This window comes from Aedes albopictus, chromosome 2 (assembly GCF_035046485.1).
Source record: "Aedes albopictus strain Foshan chromosome 2, AalbF5, whole genome shotgun sequence".
NCBI classification, from domain to species: Eukaryota; Metazoa; Arthropoda; class Insecta; order Diptera; family Culicidae; genus Aedes; species Aedes albopictus.
The window spans coordinates 480,178,101-480,205,025 of record NC_085137.1 but is presented as its reverse complement, the minus strand read 5'-3'; the positions used below and the strand labels follow the sequence as shown (position 1 = coordinate 480,205,025).

Sequence of the window (26,925 nt, the reverse complement as noted above, 5' to 3'; positions counted from 1 at the left end):
GTTGCCAATAGGCCGTTGAGTCCTCTGTCCTTGGGTTTGTTCAAATATTACGTAACACCATAGGGGGAGGGACGGGGTCTAGCACTGTGTTATGCTTCATAGAAAATTAAAAAAAAAATCATACAAAAAAAGAGAGGGAAACGGTCTATTTTTTCAATCCGTTCTTGGTTCTAGCAATCGCTACGAGCATACGAATATACGTGAAATGTAGAAGAGTAGTAGATAGAAAGATACAATCATATCGTATAAGGTGCTACGGTCGAGGAAAACCTAAACAGATAAGAATCAGTTTAAATTACAATTTTAAATGCGTTTTGATACAATCAAATATTTTATTTTCATTTGTTGCTTTTTCACTAAACGAAGTCGATGCGATGTTCTTTGAATATTCAAGTTATCAAGTCAAAATTCAAACGTCTAATCGAAATTGTTTTTTTTTTCAAATATCAATAACTTGTTTGATTTTCATGTCTATGATCTTCTTTTGTATCCCATAGACTAAAAAGAAAATGTACCACATATTCCAGAACCACTTGTAATAGTCCGCCCCAGAAACCACGCTTGTTTCGTCCAATTTCCAAGCTGGTAATGTACTTCCTTACACGTTCCACCAATTCGCAGTCCTCCGATATTTGTCCAGTTGTACGGTACGTCTCCAAAACAGCGATGATATCCTGCTGTAAATCAACCGGAATGTACTGCAGCGACCACTCGAGAATGTGATAATGTATGTGTTCTTTCAAAGCATCCGACAAGGTTCCATCTCCTTCGGTTTCAAGTTCATAGGCCACCTGCTGACGTATCGTTTCCGGTACAGATGCTGCAATCAGCTCTACGATTACCTCCAGAGATGCTTCCGGTTGCGGTTGATCCGTTGCGGCGTAGATGTTTTTCAAAAACTGGGCACTCTGTTGGTGTATGGCTATGTCCACATCGCTGACGTTGTTGTCTGTGGAGATACCAGCAGCTACGGCAACGATCGAAGCCAGAGTGGTCACAACTATTTCGTAGAGTTTCATTCTGCTTAGCGTTAGTTTTTGGTCTTTATTAAAGAGGTTCTCAGCCGGACGCTGGTTCACCTCTCCCTTTGCGTTATTGTTCTAAACCAGTATAAAGTAGTTTAGAATGTCCACGTGATTATAAATTTGGCTGTTTGAAAATGTTCAATAAGTGGTGAACCGTAGTATTTTTCAATAACTCATCATAATTATAGACTAGATTGTACCTGAATATTTGAAGGAATATTTGAGGGCAGCTTATATAGGCTCTGTGAAAAGTGACTACACTGCTGCTCTGTATACTGTGGAATAAACCCTGTTCAGTACGCTGCATATTTATGAATGAGAACTTTAACGACACTTATGACTATTTAACGAGCATGCTCTTAGTTATAAAAGAGTAAGTAATCTTTGAAGAAGTCCACAATAAATCATCTTCTAAGAATAATCATTATTTAAAACTGACATGTATTCGCATATTGCTTTTCGATTTCACGTTTTTTTTTATTTAAGTTTAGTGCGGCTAGACGAGTTCTACATGAAAGTAAATGCATTGAAGGGTGTGTCAAGTTCATGTAGAGTAATGCGGGGCAAAAGTTCGCACCTAACAATCATTATCAAACAACCATTAAACAAAAAGAAAATAATATCGTTTTTCCTCGTTAAAGGAGTCCCTATCATGTCACCTTCAAAACGTACTACTAGATTTTTTCACGTTACTTTTGTAGTTCTAGTAATAAAAAAATTAATACAAGTACTCAAATGCGAACTTTTGCCCCATACTGGGGGCAAAAGTTCGCATTGTGCGGGGCAAAAGTTCGCACATTGTGAAGGATAATTAATTGGTGAGTAGTTCATTTATTTCATGAAGTTGTAGATTAATTATATTTGTACGTGTTTGTTACACAAAATACTATTGAACGGGACCGTAATTTTAATCTAACCTTCGTCAGTATGGTGATGTATTATAAGTATGAATTTACAGACTAAGCTATGAAAGAACCCAAAAAAAAGTAGAATAACACCATACTCCAAAAAACTTTCAAAGGATGACACTAGTATGGTGAAAAAATGTTCCAAAATGTTTTTTCTGCCATATTTCATTTTTTTTTTGTTTTTAATAGGCGAATACACTGATTGCCTTATAATCGATCTTCTTCCAAAAATAAGTTCAAACCCTCAGTCAGAACGATTTGAGGATGCTGCATACTACACATATTATCATTATAGAGTAGTTTCTATACGAAATCGTCTTTGTTTCAAATATTTTGTAACTATAATGATGCTCTAGATTCAGAAATATAGTGCGAACTTTTGCCCCACAGCTACTGCGAACTTTTGCCCCACTGTCGAGGCTTTAACAATGTTCTTTCCTACAAGAAGCACTGGAAGATTTTTGTTTATTCGAGTGCACCTCTCGAATTACTATGCAATGACGATTCTTCGACAAAAAGAGGTTATGTAGTTCTTCTACTTTCACTCATTACAAATTCTTATTCCAAAAGGTCCAAAAATTACATCAAAACAGCTAAAAACACACTTTTTTGCATAAATCTGCTACTGCATAATGAAATCGTTCCAATTTTTATTGACGAGCATCTGGCCAGATAATGAGTCGAACCCATACAAGTTTGCGCAGAGAAAGACCCACTGCGAACTTTTGCCCCGCATTACTCGACGAGGCGCCTCTCAGCCTTTTCTCGAAAATGCACAAAACCCCTCCCTTGCCGTCTTTTCTGTGCACGTGCTCACATGGATTTTTTTAGAAACTACTCCACGATTTCGATCTTAAAATCCTTATAGAAACTCTTATTCCTATTTCTTTTTTTCAGATATTGTTCCAGTGATTCCTTAAGAAATTTGTCTAGGGATTCTTTCACAGATGTTCCTTCTTAAAAATCTTTTAGATAGATTTCAAACCTTCATTGGTAAAATTTTGAGCGAGATCGAATAAATTTTCTGAAAGTTATAGAACTTTTAGTAAAATTTATAAAATTTTTGAATACATTTTAAAAACATTATATCACAACTTTTTCAACATTTTTCGTGTTACAGCTTACACCTAAGGCTTTCATACGCAGCTTCGTTTAAGGTTTTATATTCGCTACAAAGAATATGAAAAATCTGTATATGTTCAGAGTGTCATTTGGAAATTTATCATATTTTGATCAATAAAAGTGCCAAGTGTTTTCAACTTTTTTAAACTCTCTTAATGATATGTTTTTATACAGGACCTACTAAACTACATATGATGAGTAGGTCCTACAGATTTTTCGTTCAGTCAATGCACTTTTATTGGTGGAAAACGTTTGGCAGATTATATGTGCAAAATATGGTAAATTTTAAAACATCGTCAACTACATACGCACATTTTTTATATTTTTTCTAGTGAATATAAAACCCCAAACATGGCTGCATATGAAAGCCTTAGGTCTAAGATGTAACACAAAAAAAAAGGAAAAAAATTCATTGAGTACATATTGCGATATAATGTTTTAAAAATGTGTTCAAAAGTCTTATAAGTTTTGTAAGTCTTATAAGTTCTATAACTTTCAGAAAACTTATTCGATCTCGCTCAAAATTTTACTAATGGAGCTTTAATATATGATTCATGATTGGTCAAAATTTCAGCGTTTTTGATTGACGCATAAAAAGTTATTAATGAAAAACTATTTTGACAAACACTTTGCTGTACGGACAATTGTTTGATACACTGTATATAGAATGAGAGGTTCAAGCTGACACTTCAGGGGAGTCTGCCTTCCTGGTCACGGAGCTCCTCAGTGTTTCTTTCAGAAATTTCTGCTGGGTTTCCTTCTGAGATTCCTTTGAAGTGTTTTTATTTTCTCCAGAGACATCTTCAGAAATTTCACCAAGGGATTTTTTAAAGTTCTTCCAAGGAGTTGTTTAGAAGTTCTTATAAAAATTTCTACAGGGATAACTTCGGAAACTCTTTGGGGGTGGAAGCTCAGGTAAAATATTATCTCCTGGGCGCCCATTAAAAACACCACCCCCGGCGAAGACTGGCACTTGAGCCTAGCTATTTAGCACTGTAGTTGGAGGAAATGCCAATGCAGAACCCGTAGCTTCTGGGAAGGTAAGCCAAGCTTCCTGGGTTAGTGGGTTGGTGTCAGGCCCTGCGAGCCAGCCGTAAAAAAGACTTGCACCGTAAAATCAACAAGAGAAGAATGCGAACCGATACCAATGCGACGACCACAGCGACGAAAAGGGACTTGCGATTGGAAGCTCGGTACGTGGAACGGCAGATCTCTCAACTTCATCGGGAGCACCCACATACTCGCCGATATACTGAAGGACCGCTGGTTCGGAATCGTAGCGCTGCAGCAGGTGTGATGAACAGGATCTATGGTGCCGACGTTTAGAGGTAATCATACCATCTACCAGAGTTGCGGCAACACAAGTGAGCTGGGAACAGCTTTTATAGTGATGGGCGACATGCAGAGGCGCGTGATCGGTTGGTGGCCGATCGACGAAAGAATGTGCAGGTTGAGGATCAAGGGCCGATTCTTCAACATCAGCATAATAAACGTGCACAGCCCTCACTCCGGAAGTACTGATGATGACAAAGACGCATTTTACGCGCAGCTCGAACGCGAGTACGACCGCTGCGCAAACCACGACGTCAAAATCATCATAGGGGATCTAAACGCTCAGGTAGGCCAGGAGGAGGAATTCAGACCGACAATTGGAAAGTTCAGCGCCCACAAGCTGACGAGAGAAAATGGCCTACGCCTCATCGATTTCGCCGCCTCCAAGAACACGGCCATTCGTAGCACCTTCTTCCAGCACAGCCTCCCGTATCGTTACACCTGGAGATCACCACAACATACGAAATTGCAAATCGACCACGTTCTGATTGATGGACGGCACTTCTCCGACATTATCGACGTCAGGACCTATCGTGGCGCTAATATCGACTCTGATCACTACCTGGTGATGGTTAAACTGCGCCCAAAACTCTCCGTTATTAACAATGTACAGTACCGGCGGCCGCCCCGGTACGATCTAGAGCGTCTGAAGCAACCGGATGTCGCCACCGCATACGCGCAGAACCTCGAGGCAGCGTTGCCGGACAAGGGTGTGCTCGATGTGGCCCCGCTAGAGGACTGCTGGAGTACAGTCAAAGCAGCCATCAACAACGCAGCCGAGAGCACTATCGGGTACGTAGAACGGAGTCGACGAAACGATTGGTTCGACGAGGAGTGCAGAGCGTGTCTGGGGGAGAAGGACGCAGCGCGGGCGGTAAAGCTGCAGCATGGAACCCGACAGAATGTGGAGCGATACAGACAGAAGTGGAAGCAGCAGACCGTCTCTTCCGGGAGAAAAAGCGCCGCCTGGAAGAAGTAGAGTGCGAGGAAATGGAACTGCTGTGCCGTTCACAAGAAACACGTAAGTTCTACCAGAAGTTCAACGCATCCCGCAAAGGCTACGTGCCGCAAGCCGAAATCTGCAGGGATAAGGACGGGTGCCTCCTGACGGACAAACGTGAGGTGATCGAAAGGTGGAAGCAGCACTTCGACGAGCACCTGAATGGCGAAGAGAATGTAGGCACGGAGGACCAAGGCAGCGGAGGAAATGACTATGTTGGCGCAGCAGAGGACGGAAACGAACCAACTCCTACGCTGAGGGAAGTTAAGGATGCCATCCACCAGGCCCGTGCACAGAAGTGGCACCAAGGGAGGGGTTTTTCCCAATTTCGGCAAAAGGCGGAGGGGCGCCTAGTGTATGGAGCGTTGGTAATGGGAGGGGTTTAATACCCAACCCCCCCCTCTTAAGCACGGGCTTGCCATCCACCAGCTCAAAAACAACAAAGCGGCTGGTAAGGACGGTATCGCAGCAGAACTCATCAAGATGGGCCCGGAAAAGTTGGCCACCTGTCTGCACTAGTTAGTAGTCAAGATCTGGGAAACCGAACAGCTACCGGAGGAGTGGAAGGAAGGGATAATCTGTCCCATCCACAAGAAAGGCGACAAGCTGTGTGAGAACTTTCGAGCGATCACCATTTTGAATGCCGCCTACATAGTGCTATCCCAGATCATCTTCCGTCGTCTTTCACCTAAAGTAAATGAGTTCGTGGGAAGTGACCAAGCCGGTTTCATCGACGGCCGGTCGACAACGGACCAGATCTTCACCGTACGGCAAATCCTCCTGAAATACCCAACGCACCACCTGTTCATCGACTTCAAAGCGGCATACGATAGTATCGACCGCACAGAGCTATGGAAAATCATGGACGAGAACAGCTTTCCCGGGAAGCTTACCAGACTGATAAGAGCAACGATGGACGGTGTGCAGAACAGCGTAAGGATTTCGGGTTAACTATCCAGTTCATTCGAATCTCGACGGGGACTACGACAAGGTGATGGATTTTCCTGCTTACTATTCAACATCGCCCTAGAAGGTGTAACGCGACGAGCCGGGCTCAACAGCCGGGGTACGATCTTCACGAAATCCGGCCAATTTGTGTGTTTTGCGGATGACATGGATATTATTGCTACATTTGGAACGGTGGCAGAACTGTACACCCGCCTGAAATGCGAAGCAGCAAAGTTCGGACTGGTGGTGAATGCGGCTAAGACAAAGTACATGCTGGTAGGTGGGACTGAGCGAGACAGGACAAGCCTTGGCAGCAATGTTTCGATAGACGGGGATACTTTCGAGGTGGTAGAAGAATTCGTCTACCTTGGTTCCTTACTAACGGCTGACAATTGTGCTCATTCTGCGAATGGAGTGACGTGAGAAAAGTCGGAGTCGCATATCGAGGTGAGAAATCTCGACTCGAATGAGGTGACTCTCCATTTGATTTACACGGCGAGTCACTTCATTCGAGACGGTATTCCTCATCTCGATATACGACTCCGACTTTTCTCACGTCACTCCATTCGCAGAATGAGCACAAATAACGTGAGCCGTGAAATACGAAGGCGCATCATCAGTGGAAGTCGTGCCTACTATGGACTCGAGAAGAAACTGCGGTCAAAAAAGATTCACCTCCGCACCAAATGTACCATGTACAAGGCGTTAATAAGACCGGTGATTCTCTGTGGACACGAGACATGGACGATGCTCGAAGAGGACCTGCAAGCACTCGGAGTTTTCGAGCGACTAGTGCTAAGGACGATCTTCGGCGGCGTGCAGGAGAACGGTGTGTGGCGGCGAAGGATGAACCACGAGCTCGCTGCACTTTACGGCGAACCCAGCATCCAGAAAGTGGAAAATGTCGGAAGGATACGATGGGCAGGGCATGTTGCAAGAATGCCGGACAACAACCCTGCAAAGTTGGTGTTTGCTAACCATCCGGTTGGTACAAGAAGGCGTGGAGCGCAGAGAGCACGATAGGCGGACCAGGTGGAGCGTGATCTGGCGAGTGTTGGGCGAGACCGACGTTGGAGAGCTGCAGCTACAAATCGAGTATTATGGCGGCAAATTGTTGATTCAGTATTATCATGAATTAGATGTTAACTAAATAAATGAAAAATGAGGGTTAAGCGAAATCTGACGACCATCTTATAACTTTTGTCACAAGAGTCGGATCGCTTTGTAGTTTTCGACAAACTTTTTCAGCACATGCAATGCTATATATTACCATCATCGGTTGCGCTGCTGGTCACTTTTCTACCCTGTCCATGGGTAGAATGATGAGCACGAGGTTTTTGATGTGTGGCTCTTGTTCCTTCTCCAGTTTGATTGGGGATCCATTATGAGTTGCCGTTAGCCGATATCAAAGTTTTCGGGTCCATAAGAGCAAATGTTCAGAATAAAGTCTGTTGTCAGCTGCCCTCGGGGGGACGAGCAACTGAGGAAAAATTGCAAGTGTCGGGGCTGGGATCGAACCCATGACCATCCACTTAGGAAGTGGCCACACGACTACGCGGCGGGCCCCGGTAGTCCGTGACATTTACCTTAGATATTCGAAAACGAGCTGTACAGCAATTATTCTTTGGATTCCATTGAAAATTAAAATACTTTTTGGAAATCCTCCTAGAATTTTAATAATGACTAGCAGTCCGGCAAACGTCGTTCTGCCTGCCCACTCTGTTTTTTTGACATCCGGTTGCATGAAGAAATGCAGTTGAAACTGTTTCAATAGCATCTTTATTGTGCACGCTCGCGTCAGAATACCCATTTTTCATTGCTATCTCTGTTGCTCTTCAATAGGCTCCATTTAAAAATACCCATTTATGAGTTGGGCCGCCCAACTCATGCGAGCGTGTGTAGTGTGTACCTTGCCAAATAATTTGTAAAAATCTAGTTAAAATTTTAATTTATTTAGCGATTTCAATTATTAGAATAACAAATTTACACTTACAATTTTTCAGTTTTCTACTTTCTTCTCCTTTAGGTTTGTGCATTCTCATATACAATTAGCCCTGTAGAACTAAGTATATTTAACTAATTAGGAAAAAAATATTCAATTTTAAATGCTATCTATTACTCACTCTAGCTTTAAAGAAATTCAATTTTAACTAGATTTTTACAAATTATTTTGAAAGGTACACAATAAAGATGCTATTGAAACAGCGTAAATTTTCTTTCTTCGTTCAAGCTCCTATCACTCTGCTTCGTCATCAGTATTTGACACTCAACGCAGTGACATTCGACTCGTGTGGCAATTGACACTACCGCATACCCTATTGTATTTCCTGCTGGTAGCTCACCGAGGGGTACTCGTCGTCACAAATGCCCTTCAAAATGGAATTTCAGATTTTCCCGTTTTTCTTGCCTTCCCGGCCACTTTTTAAAAAAGACACGGACAACGTCTTCAGCTTTCGGCTGTACAGACTGTTTTGAACTTGAAATTAGACAACGGACAACGGAGCATGCACCAGTGGAAACGGGGAAGAAACTATTATCACGAAAAGTTTCAACGCCCGAAGCGGGAATCGAACCCTCACCCCATAGCATGGTGCGATTATAAGCTTGGTGACCCTAACCGCACGGCTACGAGGCTCCACAAATTTTCTAATTATTTTTTTGTACACACTTAATTTAGAATGCCAAATCTCGTCTTACGAATACCGAGTTTTGCACAGTCGAGAAGTCAGCTGAATGTTTTCATGAGATCTCAGCTTACAAATGCCGAGTATCAGTATGACACGCCTTGTTGCCAAGCAACCAACCATCTTGTTAGCTGAGTCTCGGTTAGAATCCATAAACCGAGTTTTGCACAGCCGAGCTCGTGAAATAAAACTGAGTGTGTACGAACACGTCAGAGCCCTGGCGGAATGCAACAGTGAAAGAATCATGTCGATCTGTTGACCCGTTCCCGAACCTATTCGTGACATACAAACTCCATTCCATTTTTATTTATATAGATTTCTGCAGGAATTGTTTGCTCAATATTTTTCTAGGAACTCCACCAAGAATTTACCGAGAAGTTTCTCCAGGAAGTTCGTAAAAATTTCCCTAATTTTTTTCGGATATTCCTCCATTCAAAGTACTTTCCAAGATTTCTACAGGGACTCTACTGAAGATTTCTTCACTATCAATGACCTTACATTCGAATGTATAGGTTCATGTACGTTCATAAAATAAGAGGTTCAAGCTGACACTTCCTGATAACTGAACTCCTCAGTGTTTCTTTCAGAAATTTCTGCTGGAATTCCTTCTGAAATTTCTTTGAAGAGTTATTTCATCTCTGGATACTTCTTCAGAAATGCAGGAATTTCTTCAGAAATTTTACCAAGAGATTTTTTAAAGTTCAGAGTTGTTCAGAAATTCTTATGAAAAACTCTACAGGGATTGCTTCGGAAATTCTTCCCGAGGGTTTGTCACGAATTCTGCAGACATTTGTACAAAATTTATTTTAGAAATTAATCTTGGAGGCCAAATATAAATAACGTTAAGTTTTTAGGGGTGAGGGGGGGGAGGGGGTTTCAGAACGTGACAACCCATACAAACAATAATGAGGGGGATGGGAATGGGAAAAAATAGGTACAAAACGCGAATAAACTCAATATCTCTGCTCGGAGTGGATGGATTCTAATGAATTTTTGACACAAACTGCAAAAATATCTACAGTTTCAAATAAGGAAGGTGTCATTCACCGCACGCTGCTGGGAATCATTGTATCGGGCCCGTTTTACCCCACTCTCTTTCCTTTTCACCTTTTTGGAAAAATCCTGGAGTGCAAAATAAATGATTTATTTGATTCGTGTTTGTGTAAAAACTTCCGTAATATCGAATGGAGCTGGTTTGGCTCACCGCACGGCCATAAAAATGGAATATCTTTAAATAACCCCGACATCCCCTATTTCTTTAAATTTTCACATGCTTCTTCTCTCGAAGTAGAATGTAATCCATAAGAGCTGGACCTACCCTATGTCAAATTTCCGATACTATGGAAGTTTTTACACAAATACGAGTTGAATAAGGCATTCATTTTGCACGCCAGGCGAAAATAGATGAGGACTTTCCTAAAAAGGTGTGAGAAAGAGAAAGCGGGGTAAAACGAGCTCAACACACTGACTTCCAGCATCGTGCGGCGAATGACACCCTCCTTATTTGAAACTATATAGACTTTTACAGTTTGTGTCAAAAAATCATTCGAATCCATCCACTCCGAGCAGAGATATTGAATTTATTCGCGTTTTATACTTATTTTTTCCCACTGTGCAACGTTGGCCTATTGCTTTACATGCACTAGAACCACTAGTTATCTATTTTTTTTTCTATATTTCTGCTGAAGTATTATCGCTATTTGTTCACCAATCTTACTTTTAAATTACATTTTCGGAGCCAAATTATCAAAAAACTATAAATAAATCACTTTAACCCTCTAATACCCAATCCCGCCTTTAGACGGGGTATAGTTTGAGCATTTTTGTAAATTTTGTTTCGTGGAAAATCAATTTATTTATATTTTTGGCCGATATTTAGGACTGTTCTGTATATCTTAAAATTGTTTTTGGTGTATTTTAAAGCGTATTTACATTTTTTTAAAATCATTGAAAAATTGATGTTTTAGTCATCTTTTAGAAGTCATTGTTTATTTTGTATTGAATCGCTACAATTAACATATTTAAAATTTTTCCCAAATCATTCTATCCTTGTTTAATAGTTTAAGAAAATCGAATACACTCTAAAATTATTTTCCTTAAAATCACACAGAAAATAAAATTTTCTGTGAAAAAAATTTAAAATAATAATATTTCAACAACAATCATAAAATCTAAAAATGTTTTCATCCCAAAAAATCCGTTCCCCAAATTGGCTTCCAGGAAAAATATAAAAGTGTGGGGATGTTCAAAAATAAAAATTAGAAAAATCAAAAACTGAAATTCACGAAATCGAGAATTAAAAAGAATCATCTTCCAAAACATGTTTAAATCGATTTTAGATGACGAAAAATGATGTTTGGATCAAAATCAAAAACTTGGGTATTAGAGGGTTAACTCAAGTTCTTTCTTAATTTAGTAACGAAAGTAACGCAACCCAATTATTGTGTTATTTGTTTAAAGTCACCGCACACAAAATCTTCTTCCTGATCGTTCTTCCTGGTTCTTACGGAAGAAATGTTGTTGACGTCTTTTTATTGGTGTTTTTGATGGCACTTTACTGATGGGCCAAGATTTGGGTACATATTGAAAAAAAATGTCCTCAATATTCGGCCCACATTCAATTTGTAAAATAGTTATTATTCGTTGAAAACAAATACACATGTTCAAAATAGCGTCTTTGACCGTCGCATCAAATGTTCAGTTATTGAAAAGTCTGTTCGAAATGTACCAGAATCATGCCATTTATGATCATGTGTATAGACTACCCACTAAACCGAAGAATCATGGCGTCTACAAAAGCTAAACAAAGTGACGAAATGTTACAGTTGTTTGGCGCATAGCTTTTCCGATATCCAGTAATGCGTGTTTGTTTGAGTTTTTGGTTTACGTTGAGATAGGCCGAACGAGGGGATGACTATGCCAACGAAGCATCCCGATACCCTACTCTTCGATATTACGTACAAAAAACTTTTCTCTTTGTACGTTATATCGAAGTGTACGTTATATGGAAGCAGACATTTTTTTATATTTTTTTATGCTAGTATTGATGTATTTGGCGTGAAATTAACCCTAAATAATGATTTCGGTGAAATTAACAAAAACAATAATGAAAAACATGGGTTTCACGAAAAACTCATTTCGTTTTTTGTGCTTCGATATAACGTGCAAAAATTTTTTCCCCAAATTGGGATAATTTTGGGTAACAAGGCTAATGCTGCAACACAGCATTGATTTGAGTGATTTCGTAGATTATCTGGTGGTTATTACTGGAAAAAAAATGAAGTTTTTCAATGGTGTACGTTATATCGAAGCAAAATGTACGTTATATCGAATTCGCTATATCGAGGGTACGCTACATCGAGGGTACGTTATATCGAAGAATACCTGTATCGCAGAAATCCCAAAGAAAAACTTCTGGAATAGTTTGAGTTCAAGAAACGCTGGACTGGAGTGATGTGGATGTTTTATTTGGAAGATATGCTAAAGATAGGAAAACACATTGATAACTGAGGGGCTGTTCATAAATCACGTAGATCAAATTTTGTCATCTTAGAACCAAAACCTCGTAGACTTTTGTCCATACATTTTTTTTTTAATTTTTATGGAGCGTAGATTTTGGCCAAACCCCACACCCCCTAAGAAGTCTACGTGGTTTAAGAACGGCCTCTGATGCTCAATTTCTTAAGGAAGATCTAATCTACATTTCAAAGTTATTTGGATGAGTGCTTCAAAATCAATAGAGGATTTTTAATTACAAAAACGTATCATCTTAATACACAACGTATCTATGACATTCTTTAGATAAATGAATACAGCAATGATCAATTGGTAAAGAACAGTCTCGAACAGCATGTAGAAAGCAACGAATCAGAGCGTTCATGATTAACAAAAAAAATTATCATGATTAATCATTGATGATTGAAATTCCAATTTTGGTGATTATTGATTATGATTAATGATTAATTTGATTTCTAGGATGATTAAAGATTATGATTAATGATTAAAATTGGTTTGATCTGTGATTATTGATTATGATTAATGATTAAAAATGACTCATTGATTAAAAATCATGATTAATCATGATTAATCAATCACAAAAAACTGGAAATGATTAAAATGTATTTATTGTTTAACATGTTTTTGAAGTTTCAAAAGTAAAAAATAACTCTGTCCGGGAGATTTTTGAAAAAAGAATCATAAATTATATTATCTAGAACAGCATTTGAACCAACTTAATTTGGATCATATATTTTATATGATGAATCATTTTTGGTGATGAATGATTAATGATTGATTAATATTTTTTCTTATGATTATGATTACTGATTAATGATTTGATTGCAAAAACAGTGTGATTAAGATTAATGATTAATGATTAAATGAGATTTTTTTGTGATTATGATTAATGATTTTGATTAATCTTAATCATTAATCATTAATCATGATTAAATTTATGATTAATCATTAACGCTCTGAACGAAATATTTGGATGTGGGAAGGGACGCACTGTTTTGATTGAAAGGTAAAAGCAATACTACGATGAGCATATGAGAAGAAGATAGTGGCAATCAACAATAGCTGGCAAAACTTTGGTAAAATGTGAATGAAATGGAAACTGGATATCAACAAATACAGATATGCACCACAGAGGTTAACCGATTTAGGCATTTACATTTTGACGTCCGGAATCTAATGTCACAACCATAATCATTAACCTCATGCCCCTGAGTGAATATAGCTTTCCAAAGCACACATGAAACATGATAAGAAGCCTGTCCAAATTTAGCGACCTGCGCACATCGATGACGACGACGCCGACGTCCATGACATCAGCCGTTCGAGGCTATTCTAATCGACTCCTCGCATGGGATGGGCCATGGCCCCTAGTCAGCCCGGCTCGGCGCGGCTTGGCGGCTGGTTTACCTACCTTTCGATTCTTTCCGATGTTGATGACCTTCGATGTTGAAACCGAATTCGTACGGCCGGATGGGACCATCGTAATATTTGGACGCCGCCCGGACCAGTGACACCAGCAGAACGATGTGAATCTGCAGAGAGAAAATGATAATAATAATAAAGTTTAGATTTGCGCAGTCGGGCAGTCTGAGGGGAACGTGTTTGATTCTTTGGGGTTGACGAGTCATCCCGACACCACACCGGGAGACGGGACATGGTCATAAAAGCGTCGGCGGGAGATGTGACAAATGGTGATGGACCGGGTGAGAGTGACAGTTTTATGGAATAAAATGTGCATAATATGGTCTTTTAATAATGGGGAAGGTGTGGATAATGGTTTGTTGTGGTTTGGGTTCAAATTTTTGAAAGCGATAAAAATGTCATGTTAATAAATTTCAGGAATATGCATCTAATCTGCAACTGCATTACGATGCAAATTTTGTAGAAACTAAGGAATGCAACAATGAAATGTTAAATTTCAGGTTTTCGCTTATACGAGAATGTGCAGAATTCCTGAGATTCGATTTCTCATATTTTGAAACTTGCAAAAATGCATCACACACAAAAAAGCATATAAATGCTAAAACACTCAACGGAGTCTTCCATTCTTTGTTCTGTGATTCAAACGGTCTGTTGGTACATACATAAATGTCACTTTTTTGTTGTTGATATTTATGTTCAAAGAGACGATGTAATTTATGCTTGTGAAAACAATTATCACTTTTGCGTGGCAAAAACTTGGCTAGTACAAATCTGCTAACTACATGCATGCTTGAACCCGCGCCTTATCACGAAACAAGCGATGAAGTAGCTGTTCGGCTGGATCTTAGTCCATGTGCAGCGCGGTGCTACCTTAGCCGGAGCATATCTTGATTGAACAATCACGTATTTTGTGTGCAATGCAGTTGCAAATCTTACATGGTTCGATTCAATCGGTTGGCTAGCTTTTGCTCGATGTTTTCCGGGAGCCTCGTTAGCAAATGACATTTTTGGACGTGATTTCATCATTATCGATTATAAGTAAATGGCAAAACGGAGCGAATTCGAATATTCTCAAGGAAATCGAAGGCTGGAAGTGTCTGGTTCAGGTACTTGTAGCTGATTATGCTTGCTACATAAATGTTAACTTATTAATACCCTACGGATAAAATCAATGTCACTGCTTCAAAAAAATCTCAATAACCCATGACCGCAGGTAATCAATCAACCTGGCGCCACATTAGCATCTTCCTTCTCTGCCCTTTCATTGATCGCAGGTACGTAGCTAGTTTATCAAAACAGATAGACATACACAATACAATGTAAACACTCTGTCCCTCTCGCACAAGCGACTCTTCTTATTCCATGTTTGTTCAATAAAAGTCGTTAATCGTTTCTTTATTTGCCTTTCATGCGATTGAGCCTTACCGACGGATTCCTGTGACAGTTCAATTGATGTACCTCTTGAACCTTATGTACACTCCATTAATATTGATCGTTGGTGGTGCACAACGACAATGAGCTGCGAGCGCCGGTTCTAGCTAGTTGAGCAATGAATTTCTTTCCAGTTCCCAGCGACACTCGATGACACTCACCATTGAAAGCTGAATGACACCTTTATCACTTCATTTATATCCGCTTGATGTAGTGAATCTGACTGTACCTCAGGCACCTGTGCCGGCACTTTACACGAGATTCTAGAAATCGCAACGTTACTGTTTCTTTTATGAACGATCTTCCGCCTACAATGATGCATTTCCAACGACGACACGGCTATCGTTCAAATCTGGGAGCACCGTTTCCGACCATAAATTAGAACACTCAATAAATTGATCACTTTGTGTGTCAAACAACCCGATACGCATGTTCGGTCAATAACTCAGTTAGAACTGAAATGACATAATATTTGCAAATGAGCAAATGCCTGTGGCCATTGAATACGAATGTGGACCAGATGAATAGAAAAGCAGATCAAGCACCTGCGAAACGATTGCTAAGCGAGAAGGCGGTTTCAACGGCTTCGGGAGCTAAAATTAGCATACGGAATAAGATTCTCTCGTGTTTTAGAATCTTGTGTAAATTCAGTGGCACGCTTAGCAAACCATAAAATTTTAAAGCCCGAACGTTCCAAGAATGAGCATCGATAGTTGGAAGAGCGGAAAATTAGCCCCTTGATCAATATGCAGACAGCATTATTTCGGTCGACCTTGACCATTAACATATTTTGTTTTACAACGTTTACCTAATTGCCAACGGTTCTAAATTACTGTTAGCGATGGAGTGAGAAATTTCTCACTCCAACTGTCTGAATGTCTGAATTTTAACTGGGAGGGGGGTCGGACGTGTCTTTTAAGTCTGTCTCATTCGTCTTTGAAGAACTTTTCTTATGAAAAGCAGTGCTCCGAATTTAACAGAAATTATTTTGCTCGTTTTATCTCAAATTTTAACATTGCATAATATGTTGTAATCCGGAAATCTCTTGGAAACTCGGAAGCCACTCATTGACATTATTTGAATAATGTAGAACACCCAAACTAACTTTGAGCTTAGAACTTCAGATCTATACTTGTAAAAGTAGTCATACTTGCCATACAGAGTAGCGTTGCATAATCAAATATGATTACAGAAACTGCTTGAAGGTTGTGCGATGTTATCGAATACGAAATAAACAATAAATTTAAATTGTATCATCACTATTATAATAGTGATATGGATAGGCCAATTATTGTTATATATTTTGTTATTTTAACACAAATCGGACCTGGTGTGGTAGTTAGAGCACAAGCCTATCACGCCGAGGATCTGGGATCGCATCCCACTCCCGACATACTCACAAAATGTGGGTTCGGAAGGTTCGGAAGGGAGTAAAGCGTGGGTCCCGAGATGAACTAGCCTAGGAATAAAAATCCCGTTAATACAGACAAAAATAAAATCAGCTAATTCTGTTATGAAATTATCTTTGAAATAATATTTCCACCAGTTATAATTTTGTTATGTCTTTCTGATCGGGAAGCAACACCTGTAAAGGCGTAGGTATCAAGCATGACCATGCCGGGGGTGACAGGTTCGATTCCCTGTCGATCCAGGAACTTAGCATAGAGTATCTTTGCGTCACATGCTATACAGTATCGGACAATAAAATAATGCATCAAAGCCGTTTTCCCATACAAACTAATTCACTTTGGTTTCCATATCTGAGTTATTTCTCAACCAATTGTTTCCATTTTTCTGTGACGAACTACAAAGCATTTCAGAAACTATTGAAAAAAATTCGGTGATAAATATTAATACAAAACTTACAGAAAGGTTGAATTTTGACATTAAATATATATATATATATATATATATATATATATATATATATATATATATATATATATATATATATATATATATATATATATATATATATATATATATATATATATATATATATATATATATATATATATATATATATATATATATATATATAGCTTAAAATGCAGAAGTCAAATCATGTTAGTCGCTTCAGCAAATTAATTCTTCATGACACGAAAAACATTTTCGCAGAAGACACCAACGTGACCATTTTTTATTATGGGGGCATCCATTACGTCACGCTCAAAATGGGTATTCTAGTCCCCCCTCCTCCCACTTCGTACGTGTTTTTCCTATACTTAATACATTGCTTGTCACACTTATCAGAACCCCCCCTCTCCCCTCTAAGCGTGACATACTTTATGGATGCCCCCTATAGGTTTTATTTGGACTGGTGCATTTGTATTCAAGCAATTCATTTCATTTATTTAGTATTAACAGAGTGTAAAAAATTCGAAGATTCAAAATGAAAATTGACATTCTCATTTTTTCATTCGTGTTTCGTCACATTCATTGTCAGCTGAATGCCTCTCTTTTTCATTCAATTCCCTGTCATGAGTATTTTCTTGCACATCGTAAAATAATCAATTTCTATCAACAAACGCGAAATTCGACTTAATGAACAAATGGAAAAGATAATAAGTATTCCAATCAATTACTATACCCATGTTTTGCGGTGACTGTAAGTTAAATCGGGAGTAATGGTCTAGTTTTATTTCTCAAATCATTCACCAAAATGAATTTTATTTTGATCCCTCAGTTGAGCATTTTTAAAACTCACGTTGATTCCGCTCATTGAAAATGAAAATTTCAAACTCTGAGTAGGGTCTTGTACCATTTGGGCAGGTGTACCTATTTTGGGCATTCGCCGCTATAACTAAGTCAATTTCAAACCAATTGGTTTGAATTTTTGTACAGAGTTGGGCACGTACAGTATCTAACTCCATACAAAAATTTAAATCAATCGGTTTGAAATTGACTTAGTTATAGCGGCAAGTGCCCAAAATAGGTACACCTGCCCAAATGGTACAAGACCCTATTACATCAAATTTAAGATAAAACTGAATTAACAAAAGTTCGCCACAATACTCGATTTGTGGCTGCCACTCTCCATCCTCGCACTAAGGGAATATTACGAAAAATAATGAAGCACTACAAATGCATATTAAAATATACCATATTGTAGTGGAACCTTACAAATGCGTTATGAACTATGACAACACATTTGGACATGCACAACACAGAACATATATTTTGCCCTGTTACCCAATTGGATTCCCCATGACAGGAAGACGAGGTTTCATAAATGTTGTTGGGCGCCATTTATTACGAAAAATAATGAAGCACTACAAACAAACGCATATTAAAATATAACATATTGTGGTGGAACACTACAAATGCGTAATAAATTAGGACATCACACTTGGACAAACACAACACAAAACATATATTTAGCCCTGTTACCCTATTGGATAACGATTTCCGATGACAGGATGACGAGGTTTCATTAATGTTATTGGCCCATCAGTCAATCCTATAATTGTATTTTCTCTGGCAGGTTGCCTTTCGTTCGCAGCATTAGTTGCTTTCATAGCTTGAGTTTTGGTCAAGGAATTTCTAATCCTAGGGGGACATCCCTATTCGGGTTTCATCACTAGAGTTCTATAACTTGAAGTCTGTGCCAGGGAAAGGTTTACATCTCTAGTGCTTAATCACGGCCCGAAATGGCCTGAATGTTGGCAATCGAAATAGGATTGCGGGCCTCTATTCTGTCAGAGCCCTATGAATGTGCATTAATACTAGGGGAATATTTACAAGTTGAAATAGCACATTTAACACAAAAATGAAACTTGTAATAGGAATTCAGGAGGCCAAAAATTAAAAATTGACTTTATGCAATTCAGTATCATAATTTACATTTTATATAACTCATTTTGGTATCATAATGGCCATTTTTTTCCGAACTGGTTCATTATGCAACTGAAATGAGTTGCATAATGAAAAATAGTTGTATAATGTTCATAATGCAACTCATTTGAGTTGCATTATGAACGTTATGCAACTCAAATGGGTTGCATTATGAAAAAGTCATTGCATAAAAGCCTCGTTGGATAAATGTACGACTCGTGCTGAAAAAATCAACTTTTTGCAACTCGTTACATAAATAACTATTATTTAACTTGGAATTTAGGTACGGTAGTTAAAAGTAGACCACTTGGACCAGTAAACCCTAGAATATTATTTTGCTTGTCCGTATGCTTATCGAGATATTTGCAGCAGAATGAGACTATTGTATTTTTTTTTTTTGGAAAAAAATGAATTGTTCATCTTCGCTTATCTTCGGCTTTAATATAGATTCTACTATAGCGAACTGTTTGCATTTGTGCCGCTTGCAGTTTTCTACTTTATCCATGGTATTTAGAGTGATGCGCACTGGAAAAATAACGCGTGATTGGGGCAGTTGCGAAGGGGATCTCGATCGGGTTGCTTTGTTCGGCGGAAAAAAAAAACGAAAAGTGACGTGTGTTTGTGGCGGTTGCGATGAAAATCTCGGTCGGGTTGCATTGTTCGAAGGAAAAAGTGAGGGGTGGCACGTGTTTGGGGCAGGTGCAGATTGTCCTTCCTCGTGAAGTGATAAAGGTAGATGCACACTTGGTAGTGGGCAGTATTGCAGAAGATTGTTGAAGTCGAAGAATGGTTGCGGTCATCCAACGACATGGAATTGGGTGAGATCATTCTGATTTTTTTCTTTACATACTATAGGAAGTTGGGGTAATTTCGCCAATGCGTTTTCATGGGGACTCCTGGAGTCTGTAGTATCAGGAAAGGATTTGCAGTTCACAACAATCATTATGCAAATTTGGAATAATTGGCTTAAGGCGAAACTGGATCCATTTCCTCACTTTTTGGATATTGATTTTTTATAAAATAACGAAGCAATATTTTCAAAATCGGTTTTCGTTCACATGTAGAGTATGGATCAAGGTATCTCCTGATTTTTTTTTCGTGGTGGAAAATGTTTTTCGTTTTTGCAAAAACGATTTTTGAATAAAATTTCACAAAAAAATGGTTTCTGCAAAAATGGAAAACTTGGATCCATGGATCCTTGATCCATGCTCTACATGTGCAGAGAAACCGATATTAAAAATATTGCTTCGTTTTTTTTTAATGAAAAATCAAAAACCAAAAAATGAGAAAATGCTTCCAGTTTCGCCTTAATAGCCTCAACGGCTGTCGATCACAGGTTACACATGGGACTGCTCATAGTGGGATGCATAATTCGAAAATAGCTGTCTGGGCTTGAATGTTTATTCTCCGTATACTCTAAGTTCAATACTATGGGAAACGCGTGACTATTTTCGGTCGGTTTTCTCTGTAAGATGGGGACGCGAGTATTGAATGCGATAACTTCGTTCATGAGAGGGTCGGTTTTCACGGTCGTGTAAGCGATTAATACGCTGACGCGTTTGATATGGAACGATCGTTGACGTGTGTGCGTTACCCTTGTTGTCGCGACCAGGTAAGTCATGATCGGGACGAGGACCGTGTAGTGTATTTCATAAAGCTAGTAAATCATATCACCTGCCAAGGGTGGCTCCAGGATCCACACCTTACCCTACCCTACTAACAAGTACTCCTTCCCGAGACAACTGTGGGGATGCTGTGGATTCCACGGTTTATAGTAACAACGGTTATCGAACTAACATTCCTTCTCCCTTCTCGATGACCGTAAGGACGTGGCCGGCGCCGTTATTGAATTTTAAATTTTGAACTCTCGAATTGTGTACATTGAGAGTGTGTAGCTAGTCCCAAGCACCATTCATTGGCTCTGTGCAACTTTGATTGTTCTGGTCAATAACGGAGTAGCAACTACGATGTGTACGGTTATCTTTGCTTTGCTTATCTTCGGCTTTAATATAAAATGTTGAACTTTTGGAGTAGGGTAGGTAATCAAAATTTGAACCAAATTGCGGCTTTCTGAAGCAGTGCAAATTTTAAGTGATTTTTTTCTCCCACATGGAAATAATTTACTATGGCAAAATCGTATGCACATGAAAGTCACGGGTATAAGCTTTCTGTTAAATGGTAAAAAGTTTGTATTTGCACCGAATTTCATTGAAATATTCGATTCTTCATCAACAATGATTTTAATCTTAATTTGAACCATCGTAATCATAATTTGAACCAATTTTAATCTTAATTTGAACTACTGGCGGCAGCAGCTCGAGCAACTCACAAAACAGCCAATTCCATGCTAAACAATTAAAAATCACATGAATCTGCTAATTATCATACCTATTTTTCATTAGGCAGTGGAATCTCAACTCAGAATGTTCGAAATTCTTTAGGAATTTGAAAACTAAATTTGGAATTTTTCATACCCCAAGAGTAAATAAAGCAACCACTAGCGCAATCTACAGGCCAACACTAGAAGCTCACCCCCGTTTACTAGTTCAAATTTAGATTACAAATGGTTCAACTTAAGATAACATTCTCCAAGTAAGAATCACTTAAATTTGATAATTTTATGACAAATAATGCGGAATATTATTCGGTTGGTCGATTCTACGATAAATAAGCTTTCATTTGACGTATTCACTTATTACTTGTGATGCAATGCATGAGCTGTATGGGTGCACCGAAAATGGGCTTTCTCTGGGGGGAAATAGGTGAAATCACAGTGATTTTTCAATTGCTTGTTTGCGATGGCGAAAACGCTTTTTCCAATGCTTTTAAAGCTTATGTTGCCAGATTATATTACGGAAAACTGTTATACATCTTTTTCGGGACAATATTTGCCCAAAATGTACGTCATTTCAATGAATTTCAAAATAGTTCAAATTAAGATTACATTTTGAGTAGTTCAAATTTTGATTTCTTACCCTAGTTTCTAAACGTTTACTCATAAAACTTTCGAATGACATATCAGACGAAGTAAAGTTGATTGTAAATTGCTTTTAAGGGAACGACTGTTACTTTAACTGGAAACTTTTAGTGGCTACGCAGTTTTTATTCTTAAAACGGGTATATTGTTTACTCAATGTTTCGGCACTTAGGGATGGTGCCTTCATCAGGGGGAAAATATTGTTCTCGTTTTGTCTCTAGTGTTTCGGCTAACTTTAGCTAACCTGATTTTAGTTTTTTGGTACATGACTGAGTAACACTTGGTGAAACTACGTGGAATTTTTACTAAAATCAGGACAGTTGAAGTTAGCCGAAACACTAGAGACAAAACGAGAACATTATTTTCCCCCTGATTAAGGCACCATCCCTAAGTGCCGAAACGTTGGGTAAACAATAAAGCCGTTTTAAGAATAAAGACTGCGTAGCCACTAAAAGTCTCCAGTTGATTGTAAAACTATTAAATGATGCCACTTTAAAAGTTTCGCTTCGGGACTGCGTCTATGTCTTTCTTAAGAATCCCTGGGTCTCCCAGTTAGCCTAGTGGTTAAGGAAGGCTATGGATCACCGGAGTCGGCGGGTTCGATTTCCGTTCCGGTCGGGAAAATTTTCTCGACTCCCTGGGCATAGTGTATCGATTGAGTTATTACAATATAAATTCACTCTATTGTCCATAAAATACCTCTGAGGAAACATTTGACCGTCATGGCCGCTTTTCTCGGTAGATTAATCATAGTAGAATCTAAATCGGGTCTAGAATCTCTTAGCAAAGCCTTTTTTACGAATTGGGATCTACTGTTGGATCATTTAATTTTTTATGCCCCTCGATTAATGAGATCAGTTTTTTGACAGCTCGAAATGACATTTATGATATTTCAACATTCTTGTATCAGTTTAAATGTAAACATTGCAAATTAATTACGATTTGTGATTTTGATGGTGTAAACCCAAAGAACAAAATTTTCATGCTCTTAGTAACTCTCTTTAGAGATAAAAAGGCTTGTATTCCATCTTGCAAGATCAATACGATACTGCAATTACTTGTTAGAAGGGTCATTGGTCTGTGGCGTTTAGAGTAATCACTCGTAGAGCATTAGTTTCGCTTGTAGATTCTGTACCTACATTTCATGAAGTTTTCGGACAACCTAGAATTTGATACGGATACTCAAAATAGTTAAACTGATTTCCACAACACTCTTCAAAACATATGCCTTAACTAAAAATAACATCAATAGATCACAATTTCTGTACGTGTATATCGATACATACAACTTACATAGATCTAATAGGACTGAATTCCAAGGAGTTTGGACACCTTAGATGTATTCATGACGTGTTTTTCATATATTTAAGGCATAAACCCTACGCATTATAACATTGACGCAAACCTGGAAATGCTCGCCAGGTCACGCTCCACCTGGTCCGCCTATCGTGGTCTCTGCGCTCCACGCCTTCTTATACCAACCGGATCAGTAGCAAACACCAACTTTGCAGGGTTGTTATCCAGAATTCTTGCAACATGCGTTGCCCACCGTATCTTTGCACCTTAAGGGTGCTAAGTTCGCCGTTAAGTGCAGCGAGCTCATGGTTCATTCTTCTATGTACTCCAGAATCCACTCCCATGCACACCGCCGAAGATCGTCCTTAGCACGCGTCGCTCGAAAACTCCGAGTGTTTGCAGGTCTCCCTCGAGCATGATCCATGTCTCGTGTCCGTAGAGGACCATCGGTCTTATTAGCGTTTTGTACATGATCCATTTGGTCCGTGGGTGAATATTCTTAGGCCGCAGATTCTTCTGGACCCCGTGGTACGCCCGACATCCGCCTTCGAGTTTCACGACTCACATTGTTGTCAGCCGTCAGTAAGGATCCAAGGTAGACGAATTCCTCCATCATCTCGAAGGTATCCTCGTTTATCGTTACATTACTACGTTTTGTACATGATCCATTTGGTCCGTGGGTGAATATTCTTAGGCCGCAGATTCTTCTGGACCCCGTGGTACGCCCGACATCCGCCTTCGAGTTTCACGACTCACATTGTTGTCAGCCGTCAGTAAGGATCCAAGGTAGACGAATTCCTCCATCATCTCGAAGGTATCCTCGTTTATCGTTACATTACTACGTTTTGTACATGATCCATTTGGTCCGTGGGTGAATATTCTTAGGCCGCAGATTCTTCTGGACCCCGTGGTACGCCCGACATCCGCCTTCGAGTTTCACGACTCACATTGTTGTCAGCCGTCAGTAAGGATCCGAGGTAGACGAATCCCTCCACCATCTCGAAGGTATCCTCGTTTATCGTTACATTACTGACCAGACGGATCCGGTCGTGCTCGGTTCCACCTACCAGCATGTACTTTGTTTTGGACCACCAGTATGGCCTTTGCTGCTTCGCGTTTCAGGCGGGTGTACAGTTCTGTCACCGTTCCAAATGTTCTGGCGAAAATGTCCATGTCGTCCGCAAAGCACACAAATTGACCGGATTTTGTGAAAATCGTTCCCCGGCTGTTGAGCTCGGCATGCCGCATCACACCTTCCAGAGCGATGTTGGAGGTGTAGGAAGTAGTGGTGCGATCAACCCCTTCGGAAGGAGCGGGTTGATGGGGTCTCCGACAAGGAGAAGTGAGGAGTCAGGCGTGGGTAGCTGCGTACGCAGCACAAGCGTGGGAGCTCCAGTCCACTCCTCGGCAAGCCAGCCGGCGGAGATAATGGACGGAGCGCGGCTGCTGAGGGCTGTCTGCCAATAGAACAAAGGACGGCCCGCAATAGAGGTGGTTTAGCGGAAGCTTGGCAAAATCATCGACTGAGCGTCCACTAAGTCGAATATAAGCATTGACCTGAAAACGGCCTTGTATCGACTTAGCGGCGGAACCGGTGAAAGAGAACCCAAGCAACACACATGTTATAATAGAGTTACGACAGCGCAAGTTTTGGTTGTATATAAGTTTATTTGACGTAATTTAAACATTGTGTTTAAATAACGTTAAATAAACTTCTATACAACCAAAACTTGCGCTGCCGTAACTTTTATATAACATGTGTGTTGCTTGGGAAAGTGCCAAAGTTTACCCAAACGGCGGCCTTCTGCTTCCCAGGTAGTCCGATTAACGTGGCTGATGCGAATGCTCGTGACAAGTGTGTCAAGCACTCGCAGAAGCGGGCGAGGCAGCAGTCGGTGAGGAGCTGTCCGGCGGCGCTCGCAAAGCCAGGCGTATTATTACCCCGAAGGTCGGCAACAATGCCGGAAAGTCGGACCCCAGCCAGGGTTCCCGGAAAGCTGGGAAGAGTGGACCTGAAAAGGCTGCCCCATCCCGGAACGATGGGTACAAGGGGTTCCGACTGTTGGTGGGCCCTCAGCATCCGCAGAGTAGGGCGAACCAAGGGGAGGACCATCATTGAACTAAGGTTGAGCGGAAGAAGAGGAACACGAATCCGCCGCTAGAAGTGCAGGACGCCACACCAAGGCGCAGGAAGGTACGTACCAAGCGCGAGAAAGGCGACGTCATCAAGACGGAACAGTCCAAGTACTCGGACGTCTTGAAGGCGATGTGAAGCGACGCCAAGCTTGAGGGTCTGGGAGCCGACGTACGCAGTATTAGACGTACTCGTACGGGCAAAATGATCCTGGAGCTGAAGCACGAGAAGGATCACAAGGGCGCCGCCTACAAGAGGCTGGCAGAAGAGGTCCTTGGTGAGGGAGTAGAGGTAAGGGCTCCCACATATGAGGCGACTCTGAACTGCCGTAATTCTGCAAAGTGACGTAAGCGACATTGATAGTTTTGGCGCATTTTTTGGTTATTATGCATAAAACTCTTGCTCATCCTCTAAGTTTCTTTCCATAGATGATAGATTGCGACTAGATCTTGCATTCTAATACAGCAGGCATAACACAGTGTTATTTTTACACCAGATATTAAATATTATGTACCAAAAAATTTCGACATTTAGAATGGCACTTACGTCACTTTGCAGAATTACGGCAGCTGAAGGTCAAAGACAGACGAGATCACCGAAGTGGAAGAGCTCGTCACAGCACTGCGGCAACAGTGCGATGTGCAAGTGGCCGCCGCAGCCGTTAGGCTACGGAAGGGGCCAGCAGGGACACAGATAGCTTTGGTTCAGCTATCTGTGGCGGACGTTAAAAAGTGCGTTGAAGTAGGGAGAATAAAGGTGGGCTGGTGCGAATGCCACCTGACATTCCACGAGCCACCAGAGGTTTGCTTTAGGTCAGCGTTTCTCAAACTATGGGTCGCGACCCACTGGTGGGTCGCGGACTGATTTTTGGTGGGTCGCGAAGGCTTGGGCAATATTGTTATAAATGTCTTAAAAAAAACTTATGTCAAATGATATTGCTAGCCATTTTCTAATTTACAAATTCTCCCTTGGAGAATTGGCAGAGTTTTTATCTAGAAATACGGTTTCTAATTAAATCTATTCAAATTTTTGTATTAAAAGTGTTACTCTGGAGTATATTGAATATTGAAGCGATTGTCTGCGTTCCAAAATCAATTATGAATCTATGAATTTTCAATCAGAAAGTTTAAGATTAGGGTAATATTTTATTTTCTTGTGTTCTGGACCAACGAATGATCGTTGCTTGCGCATTTTCAGTAAGATTGAAGTGCAGCAGCATATTTAAAAAAAATAGAAGCACCAACAACAGTTAAAAATTGCCAAACTTCGACTAGAAACCTTACCTTGACCGAACCT

At 39.9% G+C, this 26,925-nt stretch overlaps 2 protein-coding genes across 2 annotated transcripts in view; both read right to left on the bottom strand.

Moving 5' to 3' along the window:
- The window catches only part of LOC109413972 (protein lethal(3)malignant blood neoplasm 1), a 48,407-nt gene that overhangs the window by 2,680 nt on the left and 18,802 nt on the right, over positions 1-26,925 (bottom strand). The window contains exon 2 of the mRNA XM_019687705.3: positions 13,947-14,067. Within this exon, the coding sequence (XP_019543250.3) occupies positions 13,947-14,067 (121 nt within the window). The remainder of the gene's footprint in view (positions 1-13,946; positions 14,068-26,925) is intronic.
- LOC115265475 (uncharacterized) lies at positions 59-1,322 on the bottom strand. The gene is made up of 2 exons (XM_062854107.1): positions 1,226-1,322; positions 59-1,149 (listed from the first exon to the last, which is right to left on the bottom strand). The coding sequence occupies exon 2, from the start codon at positions 1,017-1,019 to the stop codon at positions 447-449; it is 573 nt and encodes a 190-aa protein (XP_062710091.1). The 5' UTR covers positions 1,020-1,149; positions 1,226-1,322; the 3' UTR covers positions 59-446.